This window comes from Rana temporaria, chromosome 7 (assembly GCF_905171775.1).
Source record: "Rana temporaria chromosome 7, aRanTem1.1, whole genome shotgun sequence".
Lineage (NCBI taxonomy): Eukaryota > Metazoa > Chordata > Amphibia > Anura > Ranidae > Rana > Rana temporaria.
This window is the reverse complement of record NC_053495.1, coordinates 5,822,305-5,840,377: the sequence shown is the minus strand read 5'-3', so window position 1 is coordinate 5,840,377 and position 18,073 is coordinate 5,822,305. Positions and strand designations below refer to the sequence as shown.

The following is an 18,073-nucleotide window of genomic DNA, read 5'->3' as shown; positions in this document are numbered from 1 at the left end:
CGAATTATTTTGTCAGGCACTGGAACATTGCGTTCTGCCGCGATGGTGACATCATGGGAGGGGAGGTGGGGCCGCCGCTACGAAATATCATCGTGCTGTTACTTTATAACATTCTGCGCTGATCCTGGTAATGTCACTTTAAACTCGGAGGGGATCACCGCGCATCGAATGTAAGTAGCACCATTGGTGGTTAGTACATAGCAACGAATCTCATTATTCTGTGATTCAGTCCAGGGAGAAGATCTGAATGTTGGGGGTGTGGAGGGTGGGGGTGGGGGGTGGTATGGGCGGGGGATAATCAGAGTTTGTACAGGACGGGGGCACAGCCTGGCACAGATTAATTATTACAATTATATGCAGAAGACTACTTACAGCCGATCCAGGTATACCAATTGTGTACCAACAATGTGCCTCAGGGTATCCGGAGCTCTGTATACCAGCCCATGGCTATCTCTATACCAGCCTGTGCCCACCTTTATATCAGCCTGTGTCTACCTCAATGCCAGCCTATCACCACCTTTATACCAACCTGTGCCAACCTATCACCACCTTTATACCAACCTGTGCCAACCTCTATACCAGCCTATCGCCACCTCTTTACCAGCCTATCACCACCACTATACCAGCGTATCGCCACCTCTATACCAGCCTATCTCCACCTCTATACCCACCTATCACCACCTCTATACCAACCTGTGCCAACCTCTACACCAACCTATCACCACCTTTATACCAACCTGTGCCAACCTCTATACCAGCCTATCGCCGCCTCTATACCAGCCTATCGCCACCTCTATACCAGACTATCGCCACCTCTATACCAGCCTATCGCCACCACTATACCAGCCTATCGCTACCTCTATACCAGCCTGTGCCTACCTCTATATCAGCCTATCACCGCCTCTATACCAGTTTGTCGCCACCTCTATACCATTACTAGCCTGTGCCTACCTCTAAACCAGCCTGTGCCTACCTCTAAACCAGCCTGTTCCTACAACTAAACCAGCTCTGCTAACCTCTATACCACCCTGTGCCTACCTCTTTACCACCCTATGCCTACCTCTATATTAGCATATCACCACCTATATACAAGCCTGTGCATACCTCTCAACCAGCCCATGCCTACATCTAAACCAGCTGTGCCAAGCTCTATACCACCCTGTGCCTACCTCTTTACCAGCCGATTGCCACCTATATACAAGTCTGTGCGTACCTCTATACCAACCTTGTACCACCTCTATACCAGCCTGTGCCTACCTCTTTACCAGCCTATGCCTACCTCTGAACCAGCATGTGCCTACCTTTATACCAGCCTATTGCCACCTCTATACCAGTCTGTCACCCCCTCTATATCAGCATGTGCCTACCTCTAAACCAGCTCTGCTAACCTCTATACCACCCTGTGCCTACCTCTTTACCACCCTATGCCTACCTCTATATTAGCCTATCACCACCTATATACAAGCTTGTGCCTACCTCTCAACCAGCCCATACCTACATCTAAATCAGCTGTGCCAACCTCTATACCATGCTGTGCCTACCTGTATACCAGCCTATTGCCACCTATATACAAGCCTGAGCCTACCTCTGAACCAGCATATGCCTACCTTTATACCAGCCTATTGCCACCTCTATACCAGTCTGTCACCCCCTCTATACCAGCATGTGCCAAACTCTATACCAGCCTGTGCCTACCTCTGTACCAGCCTATTGCCACCTCTATACCAGCCTATCACCACCTCCATACCAGTCATTACAGAAATGTTCAAGTCTTGCCACAGATTTTCAATGGGATTTAGGTCTGGACAGTGACTGGGCCATTCTAACACATGAATAGGCTTTGATCTAAACCATTCCATTGTAGCTCTGGCTGTACTTTAGGGTCGTTGTCCTGCTGGAAGGTGAACCCCCCCGGTCTCAAGTCTTTTGCAGACTCTAATGCCCCGTACACACCATCACTTTATGTGATGAAAAAAAACGACACTTTCTGTGAAGTAAAAAACGACGTTTTTGAAACTTCAATTTTCAAAGACGAAGTTGCCTACACACCATCGTTTTCTCACAATGATCTTGCAAAGTGAGGTTACGTTCCACCACGTTTTTCCATTGAAGCTCCCTTCATAAGTAGCTTCTGGGCATGCGTGGATGAAAAAACGTCTTAGAAAACGAAGTTTTTTGCTACACACGGTCAATTTCTGTGAAGTAAAAAGTGCACTTTTGAAAAACGACACATAAAATTGAAGCATGCTTCAATTTTTTTTGGTCGTTTTTTACAAGACATAAAACGACGTTTTCCCCCACACAGTCAATTAAAGTGACGTTTTTAAAAACGTCATTTTTTTTCATCACATAAAGTGATGGTGTGTACGCGGCATTACAGGTTTTCTTCTAAGATTGTCCTGTATTTGGCTCCATCCATCTTCCCATCAATGCTTCCCTGTCCCTGCTGAAGAAAAGCATCCCCACCACATGATGCTGCCACCACCATGTTTCACGGTGGGGATGGTGTGTTCAGGGTGATGTGCAGTGTTACTTTTCCCCCCACACATAGCGGCCAAAAAGTTGAATTTTGGTGTCATGTGACCAGAGCAGCTTCTTCCACATGTTTGCTGTGTCCCCCTCCCCCACATGGCTTCTCACAAACTATAAACAGGACTTCTTATGTCTTTCTTTCTCCAATGTCTTTCTCCAAGTCACTCTTCCATAAAGGGCAGATTTGTGGAGAGACCACTAATAGTTGTCCTGTGGACAGATCCTCCCCCCTGAGCTGTGCAGCTCCTCCAGAGTTACCATGGACCTCTTGGCTGCTTCTCTGATGAATGCTCTCCTTGCCCGGCCCGGTCAGTTTAGGTGGACGGCCATGTCTTGGTAGGTTTGCGGTTGTGCCATACTCTTTCCATTTTCCGATGATGGATTGAACAGAAGCTCCGTGAGATCTTCAAAGCTTGGGAGATTTGTTTTTATAACCGAACCCTGCTTTATACTTCCCCACAACTTCATCCCTGACCGGTCTGGTGTGTTCCTTGGCCTTCATGATGCTGTTTGTTCACTAAGGTTCTCCAACAAACCTCTGAGGGCTTCACAGAACAGCTGTATTTATACTGAGATTCAATGACACACAGGTGGACTCTATTTAGGTGACTTCTGAAGGCAATTGGTTCCTCCAGATTTTAGTTATCAGAGTAAAGGGGGCGCCATACAAATGCCCCTCCCCCACACTTTTCACATATTTATTTGTATCATTTTCCTTCCACTTCACAATTATGTGACACTTTGGGCCAGATTCACAGAAAAAGTACGCCGGAGTATCTACTGATACTCTGGCGTACTTTCAAATTTGCCGCGTCGTATCTTAATTTGTGATTCACAAACAAGATACGACGGCATTTGGCTAAGATTTGGCTTACGCCTTCGCACGCCTTCGGATCTTAGGTTGCAATACTTCGGCGGCCGCTGGGTGGAGTTTGCGTCGTTTTCCAGCGTCGGGTATGCAAATGAGCTTTTACGGCAATCCACGAAGGTACGCTCGTTCGTTACGTCGTCGCTAGTTGGCTTTTCGCGTCGCAAAGTTATGGCTGCTATTGAGGTGGTGTAACAATAGACAGCCCATGTTAAAGTATGGCCGTCGTTCCCGCGTCAAATTTCGAAAAAAATTAAATTTTTGCGTAAGACGTCGGGAAACACGAAAGTACGTTACGCACGTCGCCGTTCAAAAAACACGTCGGGCGCCGTAATGTTGCGCAAAGCACAGCGGGAAATTTCCAAGTGGAGCATGAGCGGAACGTTCGGCGCGAGAACGCGCCTAATTTAAATGGTACACGCCCTATTTGAATTAGGCGGGCTTGCGCCGGACGGCTTTACGTTACACCGCCGTAAGTTTACACGCAAGTGCTTGGTGAATCAGGCACTTGCGCTGAAAACTTGCGGAGGTGTAACGTAAAGACGATACGTTACGCCACCGCGATTCTTTATGAATCTGGTCCTTTGTGTTGGTCTCTCACATAAAATCCCAATAAAATCCATTTACGTTTTTTGGTTGTAACATGACAAGATGTGGAAAATTTCAAGGGGTGTGAATACTTTTTCAAGCCACTGCTATAAGCCTGTGCCCACCTCTTTGCCCCATCTGGGCACAGATACAGGGGTATGTGGTGTACCTGTGTCTCTGTAACATTGAGAGAGGGTAGAAGATAGACCCTAGAAATAGGCACTAATATGGGAGAGAGAGAGATGGGGGAGGGGGCATTATTCCTGAATATATCCAGAACTGTTCTGGTCTCTAATTGGTTCCAGGTGGCCGGGGGGGGGGGAGGGGGCGGAGTAGAGGGTGTCAGGCAGCGAAGGTCGATCCTGGTGAGAATCGCCATTCCACAACAGCTGGACCTCCCGCACCGCCAAAACTTCCAGAAAGATGTCAAATCACCTTCTGTGAGAGATACCGTATTTATCGCGGTATACCGCGCTCCCGCGTATACCGCGCACCCCTAAAGTTGTCCCAATCCTGTGGGAAAAAAGTATTTTTTTGTACTTACAGTTTTGGTGTCTTGCGCGGCAACCATCGGCGGCCTCGTCGGGTCCGGTGTCCTTCTGCGGCTTCGGGTGTCCTGCGGCTTCGGGTGTCCTTCTGCGGCGGGTCCGGTGTCCTCTTCGGCGGGTCCGGCGTCCTTCTGCGGCATCCTCGCGTCGTCCCCGCTCGTTTTCCGCGCCGAGTTTGAATACTCCGCCGACATATACCGAGTGCAGTACACTCGAGTACATTCGGCTTAGCTCGGCTTAGCTCGCGCTCACGCTCTGTGACGTTTATGCGTGAGCACGAGCGAAGCCGAACCTGGCCGAATGTACCCGAGTGTACTGCACTCGGTATATGTCGGCGCAGGATTTCAAACAGAGAGCGGGAAGCTATCGGCGTATATCGCGCACCCACGATTTTCCCCTTATTTTAAGGGGAAAATAGTGCGCGATATACGCAGATAAATACGGTAATCTCTTAAAAAAAAGACGAGCGGATTGGCGGCAACCAATCAGATCGATCAGATTACTGGAGGAAGGACTCTGATTGGCTGCGCTCATCACTTTATTCCTCTGTTAGTAAATCCCGCTGGAAATTGTTCCCATTCTGCTTCATGGAAACAAAACACGACAACGCGGGACGCGGAAATGGCCCAACCCCCCCCCCCCCCCCCAGATTGCGCCAATCTCAGAGATGTGACATCAGCAACAATGTATCAGAATGAGCATTCCATACACGAGCCTGCAGGGCCTTCCATGGACCTCATTCATCCCATAGGATGGGCTCTTCTAGAGCCTGCGCGGATGTATCGAGAAGACGATTGAACCAGGAATGCCAACAATGTACTGTAACATACTGAAGCAGAGCACGATCCCCTCACTTCAGAGACTGGACCGCAGGGTAGTATTCCAACATGATAACCACCCCAAACACACCTCCAGGACCACCACTGCCTTGCTAACGAAGCTGAGGGTAAAGGTGATGGAGTGGCCAAGCATGTCTCCAAACCTAAACCCTATAGACCATCTGTGGGGGATCCTCAAACGGAAGGTGGAAGAGCACAAGGTCTCCAACATCCACCAGCTCTGTGATGCATGATTAATGAGAGGGCACACCTGGGCACTGCCCAGGGGCCCCAGCTGCATGGGGAGCCCCTTCACTTACCCCAAAGCAGCTGGTCCTTGAGCCCACGCTGACCCAAAATTGGGGGCCCCATGATGGCACTGAGAGTGATAGATACACAGGGGAGGGGGCAGTCTGCCTCCTACCTACTTGATGTCTGTTTACCTGCACTGTCATCATTGTAGGGGCCCCAGAGCATTACTTTGCCCAGGGGCCCATGATGCTATTAAGACGGCCCTGCTGTGATGTCATCATGGAGGAGGGGAAGAGGACTCCAGTGACAACCTGCGAAGCTCTGGTGACCTCCATGCCCAAGAGGGTGGCAGGCAGTGCTGGAAAATAATGGCGGCCGCACAAAATATTGACACTTTTTGTGCCCAATTTGGACATTTTCACTTAGGGGTGTACTAACTTTTGTTGCCAGCGGTTTAGACATTAATGGCTGTGTGTTGAGTTATTTTGAGGGGACGGCAAATTTACACCGTTATACAAGCTGTACACTCACTACACAACATTGTAGATACAAAGGGCCAGATTCTCAAAGGCGTTACGACGGCGCAACACCATTAGCGCCGTCGTAACACCTCATCTGGCCCCGGGTATCTATGCGACTGATTCTCAGAATCAGTTGCGCATAGGTACCCATTAGATCTGACAAGCGTAAGGCTGTTACGCTGTCAGATCTTAAAAGTAATTTTTTTTCCCGCCGCTAGGTGTCGCATCGTCGCTTTTCCCCGTCGTCTATGCAAATGAGGTAAGTACGGCGATTCCCGAACATACGCGAGGTCGACGCAGCGAATTAACGGCGTTTGCGTAGCGTACCCGACGCGTAAGGTTGCCCCTGCTAATTAGCAGGCGCAACCAATGTTAACTATGGCCGTCGTTCCCGCGTCTAATTCAATAAAAATTACGTCGTTTGCGTAAGACGTCCGTGAATGGCGCTGGACGCCATTTACGTATACATCTAGGCAAATGACGTCGGGGCGACAACATTTAGCGCAATGCACGTCGGGTAATTTACCCGACGGAGCATGCGCAGTACGCTCGGCGCGGGAGCGCGCCTAATTTAAATGGTGCCCGCCCCATTTGAATTGGGCAGGCTTGCGCCGAGCAATCTAACGCTACACCGCCGCAAGTTTACAGGTAAGTGTTCTGAGAATCAGGATTTAAACCTGTAGACCTGCGGCGGTGAAACGTAGAGCTCATACATTACGCTGCCCAGGAGCAACGCTAATGTATGAGAATCTGGGCCAAAGTGTCACCCGGGTGCGGCCCGCACCCCCCCCCCCCCCCCCCCCAGCAACGCCTCTCCACCTGCTGTGCCCATTATGAGGGGTTCCCACCATCCCTGTATTTATTAAGAGAACCCCCCACATGGGTCCCACCAGCCACAGTCCGCCCAGATCTATCCCTCCTTTCCTCTGACCTCTCTTGGCACACGTATGACCTCCGTATGTTCTATGTAGAAGGACGCAACTCAGCAGATTTGTTACAAGGTTTCCATTGTCGTGATTTACAATTCTCACGCCGGCAATAAACCGATTCACCCCGCGTGTAAAACCAGTTTATAGGACATTTTTGCTGTGTCTGCTGGCGGGAGGAAAGTCACATTCTGGGGGTCACACACTGGGACTGCTGGGCAGGGCTGCAAGTACAATCAGGGACAGGGCCGTCTTTAAGGCATGGGGCAAAAGGGGAAGCTGCCCTGGGCCCTGTCATTGTTGTGGGGCCCAAAGCAGCTGTCCCATATTTGCCAACTATCCCAGTTTAAATTCACTTGTCCCTTGAAGTTTTAGTCCTGTGCTGTGTCCTGATATCTCAGTGTGAAGTGCTGCTCCTAATGCTGCTCAGCTCTGCCCTATTGTTCTGTACAGATGACTCACCTGCAGACCCTGGCCCGGATTCAGAAAGAATGGCTTAAGTTTAGGCGGGCGTAGCGCATCTCATATACGCTACGCCGCCGTAACTTAGAGAGACGAGTACCGTATTCACAAAGAACTTGCGCCCTAAGTTACGGCGGCGTAGCGTAAATGGGTCGGCGTAAGCCCGCGTAATTCAAAGTAGGCTGATAGGGGGCGTGTTGTACGGAAATGAATCGTGACCCCCACGTAAATGACGCCCCTAACCAACGGCGCATGCGCGCGCATGCTCAGTATCACGTCAATATTTCTCCCTAAGTTACGCCCGCTCAATGCTTAGTCGACGTCAACGTAACCTACGCCCATTCACGTACGACTTACGCAAACGACGTAAAATACGGCGCTGTTCCGACGTTTTCCGACGTCCATACCTTAACATGACCTACCCCTGCTTTATGAGGGGTAAAGTTACCCCGGACCGACGCCTTACGTAAACGGCGTAGCTAAATCCGACGGGCGCAAGTACGTTTCTGAATCGGCGTATCTAGCTCATTTGCATATTCGACGCGGAAATATACGGAAGCGCCCCTAGCGGCCAGCGTAAATATGCACCCCCAGGATACGACGGCGTAGGAGACTTACGTCAGTCGTATCTTGGCCGAATTGAAGCGCAACTGATTCTATGAATCAGGCGCATAGATACGACGGCGCTCATTCGGACATACGACGGCGTATCTGGAGAGAACTAATCACTAATCAGTGAGTCATAATGTGTGCTGTAGCCTCTAGCAGCCAGTCAGAGTGGTAATGATATGCTGTAACCTCTGGCAACCAATCGCAATCACACGTGGTCACACGTGGTCTCGGTCGGTAGGTCCGGCTTCTCTCCCTGCCTGGCCCCTCCCGCTGCCGTTTGCTCTACTTATCTTATTTGTTTTCAGGGAGCAGAAAGCAGCGGAGGGGGCGGAGTGCAGAGGTGAGGAGTAAACACGCCGCGGATTGCGCACACGTTCGCCGTCTCTGTAAACACATCTGGGAGTTCACGCCGTCCTGTTTTGTGTTTTGTCTCTTTGCAGCGCCCCGGACCATGGACTTCCCGGCACCAACAGAAATGGTGGACATGAAGCTCGGAGAGAAACTCAACGGGACGCTGGGCGCCGAAAGCACGGATGCCAGGTACGGAGACGGGGGACTAGCGGGGGGGAGATACGGGATTCAGTGGTGGCTGGCGCTCAGAATTTTTGGGGGAGGCGCAAACTGAAAAAAAAAACATCAATTGCAGCCACTGTGCCCATCAAGCGCAGACACTGTGCCCATCAAACTCAGCCACTGTGCCAATCAAACGCTGCCACCGTGCCCATCAAACGCAGCCACTGTGCCCATCAAACGCAGCCACTGTGCCCATCAAACGCAGCCACTGTGCCCATCAAGCGCAGACACTGTGCCCATCAAACGCAGCCACTGTGCCAATCAAACGCAGCCACCGTGCCCATCAAACGCAGCCACCGTGCCCATCAAACGCAGCCACTGTGCCCATCAAACGCAGCCACCGTACCCATCAAACGCAGCCACTGTGCCCATCAAACGCAGTCACTGTGCCCATCAAACGCAGCGACCGTGCCCATCAAGCGCAGTCACTGTGCCCATCAAGCGCAGCCACTGTGCCCATCAAATGCAGCTGCTGTACCCATCAATTGCTTCCAGTGTGCCCATCAATTGCTGCCAGTGTGCCCATCAATTGCCGCTACTGTGCCCATCAATTGCTGCCAGTGTGCCCATGATTTGCCACTACTGTGCCCATCAATTGCTGCCAGTTTTCCAATCAATTGCTGACAGTGTACCCATCAAATGTAGTCACTGTGCCCATAAATAGCCACCACTGTGCCATCAAACGCAGCCACTGTGCAATCTAACGCAGCCACTGTGCCCATAAATAGCCACTACTGTGCTCATCAAACGCAGCCACTGTGCCCATAAATAGCCGCCACTGTGCCATCAAGCGCAGCCACTGTGCCCATCAATTGCCCCTACTGTGCCCATCAATTGCTGACACTGTGCCCATTAATTTCTGACACTGTGCCTACCAATTGCTGTCACTGTGCCATCAATTACCGCTACTGTGCCCCATCAAATGCTGCCAGTGTGCATCGCCCCGCACTTACCTGTCTTGCAGCGGGTCAGCGGCGGTGTCCTGCGCGTCCTCCATGTCTTCTCCCGTCCACTCTATCAGGCGTCCAATCACAGATCAACCTGCCATTAAATATGTGGGTACCACCCATCACACCCACTTTAAGAGTTGTTCCCGCCCAGAGCCTACCTCTAAGTGTTGACTGCCCGTCATGCCCACTTTACAGGTTGGTCCTGCCTCTAAATATGCAGGGACTGCCCATCATGCAAACTTTATGGGTTGGTCCCACCTAGATCCCGCCTCTGCCCCCTCCGGTCTCTCCTTCTGGGGGGGCTCCGCACTAACATCTGTTTTTATTTGGATTCCGCAGTTACACCGGAGCGGAGAATCAGGAGTTGGAAGAATTTCTGCCTCATGTCCCCGGGAAGGAGAAGCAGCGATTTACTGATGTGAGTATTGTCTGGTGGGGTCACCTGGTCAGGGGGTGATGAGCTCTGGGGGGGGTCACATGGTCAGGGGGGTGAGGATCTCTGGGGGGTCACATGGTCAGGGGGTGATGAGCTCTGGGGGGTCACATGGTCAGGGGGTGATGAACTCTGGGGGGTCCCATGGTCAGGGGGGGGGATGAGCTCTGGGGGGGGTTACATGATCAGGGGGGGATAAGCTCTGGGGGGTCACATGGTCAGGGGGGTGATGAGCTCTGGGGGGTCCCATGGTCAGGGGGGTGATGAGCTCTGGGGGGGTCACATGGTCAGGGGGTGATGAGCTCTGGGGGGGGGGGTCCCATGGTCAGGGGGGTGATGAGCTCTGGGGGGGGTCACATGGTCAAGGGGGTGATGAGCTCTGGGGGGGGGGGGCGTCACATGGTCAGGGGGGTGATGAGCTCTGGGGGGGGGGGTCCCATGGTCAGGGGGGGTGATGAGCTCTGGGGGGGTCCCATGGTCAGGGGGGTGATGAGCTCTGGGGGGGGTCACATGGTCAGGGGGGGTGATGAGCTCTGGGGGGGGTCCCATGGTCAGGGGGGTGATGAGCTCTGGGGGGGGGTCCCATGGTCAGGGGGGTGATGAGCTCTGGGGGGGGGGCACATGGTCAGGGGGGTGATGAGCTCTGGGGGGGGGGTCCCATGGTCAGGGGGGGTGATGAGCTGTGGGGGGGGTCACATGGTCAGGGGGGTGATGAGCTCTGGGGGGGGTCCCATGGTCAGGGGGGTGATGAGCTCTGGGGGGGGGGTCACATGGTCAGGGGGGTGATGAGCTCTGGGGGGGGGGTCCCATGGTCAGGGGGGTGATGAGCTGTGGGGGGGGGTCACATGGTCAGGGGGGTGATGAGCTCTGGGGGGGTCACCTGGTCAGGGGGTGATGAGCTCTGTCTGGTGGGGTCACATGGTCAGGGGGGTGATGAGCTCTGGGGGGGGGGGTCACATGGTCAGGGGGGTGATGAGCTCTGGGGGGGGGTCACATGGTCAGGGGGGTGATGAGCTCTGGGGGGTCACCTGGTCAGGGGGTGATGAGCTCTGGGGGGTCACCTGGTCAGGGGGTGATGAGCTCTGTCTGGTGGGGTCACCTGGTCAGGGGGGTGATGAGCTCTGGGGGGGGGGGGGTCACATGGTCAGGGGGGTGATGAGCTCTGGGGGGGGTCACATGGTTGGGGGGGGTGATAAGCTCCATTCTGATTGTATCTCCTCCTCCTGCAGTTCGAGGGGAAGACCTCCTTCGGGATGTCCGTATTTAATCTCAGCAACGCCATCATGGGGAGCGGCATCCTGGGCCTGGCATACGCCATGGCGAACACCGGAGTCCTCCTCTTCCTGTGAGTACCTCCCCCAAGGAACATCCGGCCAATCATCATCATCTGATCCGTGACGGGGCACCCTGCAGGAAATGCTGGGACTTGTAGTGGACAATGCATTATTCACACCTGCCACTGCCGTCCCTTTTCTGAAAAATGCTAAATGACTGGCTTCAGTACTACAAGACTAGAGGTTCTGACTTCACTGGCAGCATGCTTGTTCCAGAAAGTCAGAGGATTAACATGCCAGCCAGGCAACCTGTATTTTCAACAGGGAGCCAAGGGTGGTGCTCTTCATATGTTCATATGCCTTGGCCACAGTCTATGCCGCCGATATGCGGGACACGCCCCTCCCACTCGCTGCCACCATAGATGAGTAAATAGTTAATGATTCCAATTCACTGCCGGCCAATCAGAGATGAGTTTGGAGGATGGAAATCCCGCCCCCTATATACAGAAAGGGAGTTTTTAATACATTACAGATGGTGACATTCTTCACATTAAAGAGGACCTGTCATGTCAGCCGGATCATTCCTCAGAAAAGCTCCGCCCTCAGAAAAGCTCCGCCTTTTACCGTCTTTGAGCTCCAATCAGTTACTTTGCCTAGGCTGAGAAGATGTCATCTATCTGCTGCAGGCAGGAGGAAGCATTTTCTCAGTCTCCCCCGCCTGTTCCGGGATGGTGGCACCGCTCCTGCCATCCCAGCCTATGCCCGGGACACCCGATGCGCCCGTTCCGGGATGGTGGCACTGCTCCTGCCTTCCAAGCCTATGCCCGGGACACCCGATCCGCCTGTTCCGGGATGGTGGCACCGCTCCTGCCATCCCAGCCTATGCCCGGGACACCCGATGCGCCCGTTCCGGGATGGTGGCACTGCTCCTGCCTTCCAAGCCTATGCCCGGGACACCCGATCCACCCGTTCCGGGATGGTGGCACCGCTCCTGCCTTCCAAGCCTATGCCCGGGACATCTGATCCGCCCGTTCCGGGATGGTGGCACCGCTCCTGCCATCCCAGCCTATGCCCGGGACATCTGATCCGCCCGTTCCGGGATGGTGGCACCGCTCCTGCCATCCCAGCCTATGCCCGGGACACCCGCCCATTCTGGGATGGTGGCACCGCTCCTGCCATCCCAGCCTATGCCCGGGACACCCGCCCATTCTGGGATGGTGGCACCGCTCCTGCCATCCCAGCCTATGCCCAGAACACCCGCCCGTTCTGGAAAGGTGGCACCGCTCCTGCCATCCCAGCCTATGCCCGGGACACCCGATCCGACCCTTCCGGGATGGTGGCACCGCTCCTGCCATCCCAGCCTATGCCCGGGACACCCGCCCGTTCTGGGATGGTGGCACGGCTCCTGCCATCCCAGCCTATGCCCGGGACACCCGATCCGCCCGTTCCGGGGATGGTGGCACCGCTCCTGCCATCCCAGCCTATGCCCGGGACACCCGCCTGTTCTGGGATGGTGGCACCGCTCCTGCCATCCCAGCCTATGCCCGGGACACCCGATCCGCCTGTTCCCGGGACGGTGGCACAGCTCCTGCCATACCAGCCTATGCCCGGGACACCCGATCCGCCCGTTCCGGGATGGTGGCACCACTCCTGCCATCCCAGCTTCAGAGGCCAGGTCGCCCGTTCTGGGGCAGTTCACGGCCGGCGTATCGGAAGAGGTTGGCGATGCCGCAGAGGCTCTGCGCGGCCTTTGTCTGGCTCCGGAATAATCGGCCTCTTGTACCGCGGCGGCGCTGGGAATGCAGAGAGCCGCCGGTGTCAGGTTCTCCCGCTCTGGTGACCACATGGAGGATGTGACTCGATACCCCCGTGACCCCTCACCTTCTATAAATAGGAGCTGCACTGTTGTAGGTTCAAAACCCCGCCCCCCTGCCAGCAGGAAATAGGGCGAGACAAATATAGAGCAGCAGTAACCCTAAACCGGGCGACGTTTCGTTTCGCTGCAGATCATAAACAAGGGACATTTTTTTTTTTAAATAGAATAAAATATTTTTACAATTTTTTTTTGTTACATCTCAGTGCTGCAGCTCTCCTGTCGCCTCTTTCCAGCCACTTCCTGTCTCCGTGGACTCCGGCGATGGCTGCGCGGCATTTCTCAGGGCGGGTTTCCTGATCGTGTCTGCGTGATGTGCGCTGAAACCGTCACTTGTAGCCTCTTTTAGTGGGTGTAACAGGGTGACAACCCAGGAGCACAATTGGGAGACAGGGAGAGAGCGTTGTCACCCCATACCAGGAAGTGCCTCAACAAGACTGACAGGGTGACAACCCAGGAGCACAATTCGGAGACAAGGAGAGTGTTGTCACCCTATAACAGGAAGTGCCTGAACAAGACTGACAGGGTGACAACGCAGGAGCACAATTGGGAGACAAGGAGAGCGTTGTCACCCCATACCAGGAAGTGCCTGAATAAGAATGACAGGGTGACAACACAGGAGCACAATTGGGAGACAAGGAGAGAGCGTTGTCACCCTATAAGAGGAAGTGCCTGAGCAAGGTTGACAGGGTGACAACGCAGGCGCACAATTGGGAGACAGGGAGAGCGTTGTCACACTATAAGAGGATGTGCCTGAGGAAGGATGACAGGGTGACAACACATTAGCACAATTGGGGGACAGGGAGAGAGCGTTGTCATCCTATAACAGGAAGTGCCTGAGCAAGGTTGACAGGGTGACAACGCAGGCGCACAATTGGGAGACAGGGAGAGCGTTGTCACCCTACAACAGGAAGTGCCTGAGGAAGATTGACAGGGTGACAACGCAGGGGCACAATTGGGAGACAGGGACAGCGTTGTCACCCTACAACAGGAAGTGCCTGAGGAAGAATGACAGGGTGGCAACCCAGGAACACAATTGGGGGACAGGGACACAGCGTTGTCACCCCATAACAGGGAGTGCCTGAATAAGGATGACAGGGTGACAACGCAGGGGCACAATTGGGAGACAGGGACACAGCGTTGTCACCCTATAACAGGAAGTGCCTGAGGAAGAATGACAGGGTGACAACGCAGGGGCACAATTGGGAGACAGGGACAGCGTTGTCACCCTATAACAGGAAGTGCCTGAGGAAGAATGACAGGGTGACAACGCAGAGGCACAATTGGGAGACAAGGAGAGAGCGTCGTCACCCTATAACAGTAAGAGCCTGAAGAAGAATGACAGGGTGACAACGCAGGAGCACAATTGGGGGACAGGGACACAGCGTTGTCACCCCATAACAGGAAGTGCCTGAATAAAGATGACAGGGTGACAACGCAGGGGCACAATTGGGGGACAGGGACACAGCGTTGTCACCCTATAACAGGAAGTGCCTCAACAAGACTGACAGGGTGACAACCCAGGAGCACAATTCGGAGACAAGGAGAGTGTTGTCACCCTATAACAGGAAGTGCCTGAACAAGACTGACAGGGTGACAACGCAGGAGCACAATTGGGAGACAAGGAGAGCGTTGTCACCCCATACCAGGAAGTGCCTGAATAAGAATGACAGGGTGACAAAACAGGAGCACAATTGGGAGACAAGGAGAGAGCGTTGTCACCCTATAAGAGGAAGTGCCTGAGCAAGGTTGACAGGGTGACAACGCAGGCGCACAATTGGGAGACAGGGAGAGCGTTGTCACACTATAAGAGGATGTGCCTGAGGAAGGATGACAGGGTGACAACACATTAGCACAATTGGGGGACAGGGAGAGAGCGTTGTCATCCTATAACAGGAAGTGCCTGAGCAAGGTTGACAGGGTGACAACGCAGGCGCACAATTGGGAGACAGGGAGAGCGTTGTCACCCTACAACAGGAAGTGCCTGAGGAAGATTGACAGGGTGACAACGCAGGGGCACAATTGGGAGACAGGGACACAGCGTTGTCACCCTATAACAGGAAGTGCCTGAGGAAGAATGACAGGGTGACAACGCAGGGGCACAATTGGGAGACAGGGACAGCGTTGTCACCCTATAACAGGAAGTGCCTGAGGAAGAATGACAGGGTGACAACGCAGAGGCACAATTGGGAGACAAGGAGAGAGCGTCGTCACCCTATAACAGTAAGAGCCTGAAGAAGAATGACAAGGTGACAACGCAGGAGCACAATTGGGGGACAGGGACACAGCGTTGTCACCCCATAACAGGAAGTGCCTGAATAAAGATGACAGGGTGACAACGCAGGGGCACAATTGGGGGACAGGGACACAGCGTTGTCACCCTATAACAGGAAGTGCCTGAGGAAGAATGACAGGGTGACAACGCAGGGGCACAATTGGGGGACAGGGACACAGCGTTGTCACCCTATAACAGGAAGTGCCTGAGGAAGAATGACAGGGTGACAACGCAGGGGCACAATTGGGAGACAGGGACAGAGCGTTGTCACCTTATAACAGGAAATGGATGTAATTATAACCTTACGTGTGAATAAGCACCAAAGATGTGTCTATAATGAGAAACATCCTCTGCCACCCCTCCCCCTTGCTGTGGGAGGGCGGATCTGTGCATGTGACCTCACCCAGCCAATCAGCTGTGAGAGCGGCGAGCACCTGTCAGCCGGCGGAATGTTCTCACCCTCCTCAGTCTAGAATATAAAAATTTACATCAAGCCCGGAATACGCGTGACGGTGAGCTGTCCCGAGTATTTCCGAGGCTCTCCAGCGCCCCCCCCCCATCTCTGGCCACATGCGGTATTGCATGCCATAGAAGTCAATGCGGAATGAATTATCTTTGTTTCCATTGGGGTAGATTCAGAAACGAATTACGCCGGCGTATCCATAGATACGCCGCGTAATTCAAAAGCTGCGCCGGCGGATCTACTTTCTGTATTCAGAAAGCTCGATACGCCGACTGTAGGATAAGATACGACTGGCATAAGTCTCTTACGCTGTCGTATCTTAGGGTGCATTCTGCCGCTGGCCGCTAGGTGGCGTTCCCGTAGTTGTCAGCGTAGAGTATGCAAATTGCATACTCACGCCGATTCACGAACGTACGCGCGCCCGGCGGTAGTTTTTTTTACGTCGTTTGCGTAAGTCGGTTTCGTCGTAAGGCTGCTCCTGCTATTAGGAGGCGCAGCCAATGGTAAGTATGGACGTCGTTCCCGCGTCGCGATATTCAAATTTTACGTTGTTTGCGTAAGTCGTCCGTGAATGGCGCTGGACGCCATTCACGTCGAAGCCAATGACGTCCTTGCGACGTCATTTGCCGCAATGCACGTCGGGAAAATTTAGGGGCGGCGCATGCGCGGTACGTTCACGTTGAAGCCAATGACGTCCTTGCGACGTCATTTACCGCAATGCACGTCGGGAAAATTTAGGGGCGGCGCGTGCGCGGTACGTTCGGCGCAGGAAAACGCGCCTAATTTAAATGATCCACGCCCCCTACGGGATCATTTGAATTACGCGCGCTTACGCCGGCCCCTTTTTCGCTACGCCGCCGCAAATTACGGAAGCAAGTGCTTCGTGAATACAGCGCTTGCTCCTGTAATTTACGGCAGCGTAGCGTAAAGACGATACGCTGCGCTGCCGCATCAGTGCGCGCCCCTACCTGAATCTGGCCCATTGACTTCTATGGGGAAACTCGCTTTGATATGCGAGTGCTTTGGATGACAAGCATTCTCCTGGAACGGATTATACTCGTAATCCGAAGTTCCGCTGTATTTTCGTTATCTTGCAAACCTGGCCTGTTAGTGGCCCCCGAGGACGGGGCCGATGGCCACTGCAGCAGAGTACAATCATCGGCGCCAATATTTATCAGGAAGCAAATGGTCTGTATGTAGGAAGTAGCCCCTCCCCCTCCCCCATACATTACTATAAGTAGAAGCAAGGTTGTAAAAACATTACCACTGACTGATAACGATATTTACATTGCAGTAAACCTGTCCAAACAATCCGGGTTTTCCTCCTCCTCTGTGTGCCTCTCTGCTACTAGTTTTCCTTGGAACCTATGAAAGCCGACTCCAGGACTAAGCTCCACCCACCACCCCTTCCCCTGTCCAATGAGAGCGCCACAGCGGCCACTACCTGTCATTGGACAAAGGCATGGAAGGTGTTCCGGGCCCACCCCATAAAACTAGTTTCAGAGAGGCACACGGGAGGCTGTCAGACAGTTAAAAAATCCCCACCGTGAAACATGGCGGTGGCAGCATCATGTGGTGGGGATGCTTTTCTTCAGCAGGGACAGGGAAGCCGGTCAGAGGTGATGGGAAGATGGATGGAGACAAATACAGGACAATCTTAGAAGAAAACCTGCAAAAGACTTGAGACCGGGGGGGGGGGGGGGGGGGGGGGGGGGGGGGCGGAGGTTCGCCTTCTCTGTCTCTCTCTCTCCCTGTGTCTCTCTGTCTGTCTGTCTGTCTCTCTCTCTCTCTCTCTCTGTCTTTCTCTCTCTCTCTCTCTCTGTCTTTCTCTCTCTCTCTCTCTCTGTCTGTCTCTCTCTGTCTGTCTTTCTCTCTCTCTGTCTCTCTCTCTCTCTGTCTGTCTTTCTCTCTCTCTGTCTGTCTCTCTCTCTGTCTGTCTCTCTGTCTCTCTCTGTCTGTCTCTGTGTGTGTGTGTGTGTGTCTCTCTCTCTCCCTGTGTCTCTCTGTCTCTGTGCGTGTCTCTCTCTGTGTCTCTCTCTCTCTGCCTCTGTCTGTCTCTCTGTCTCTCTCTCTCTGTGTGTCTTTCTCTCTATATCTCTCTCTGT

General features: G+C 53.4%; 1 protein-coding gene across 2 annotated transcripts in view; it reads left to right on the top strand.

Annotated features, from left to right (window-relative positions):
- Positions 1 to 18,073, top strand: part of SLC38A3 (solute carrier family 38 member 3) — an 81,541-nt gene that overhangs the window by 32,561 nt on the left and 30,907 nt on the right. Inside the window, exons 1-4 of one of the 2 annotated variants that reach the window (XM_040358773.1) lie at positions 103 to 170; positions 8,568 to 8,667; positions 9,990 to 10,068; positions 11,313 to 11,428. In XM_040358773.1, coding sequence (XP_040214707.1) covers positions 8,579 to 8,667; positions 9,990 to 10,068; positions 11,313 to 11,428 — 284 coding nt within the window. In that variant the 5' untranslated portion in view covers positions 103 to 170; positions 8,568 to 8,578. Of the gene's footprint in view, positions 1 to 102; positions 171 to 8,567; positions 8,668 to 9,989; positions 10,069 to 11,312; positions 11,429 to 18,073 lie in introns of those variants that run through there. The other variant, XM_040358771.1, reaches the window with a different exon arrangement.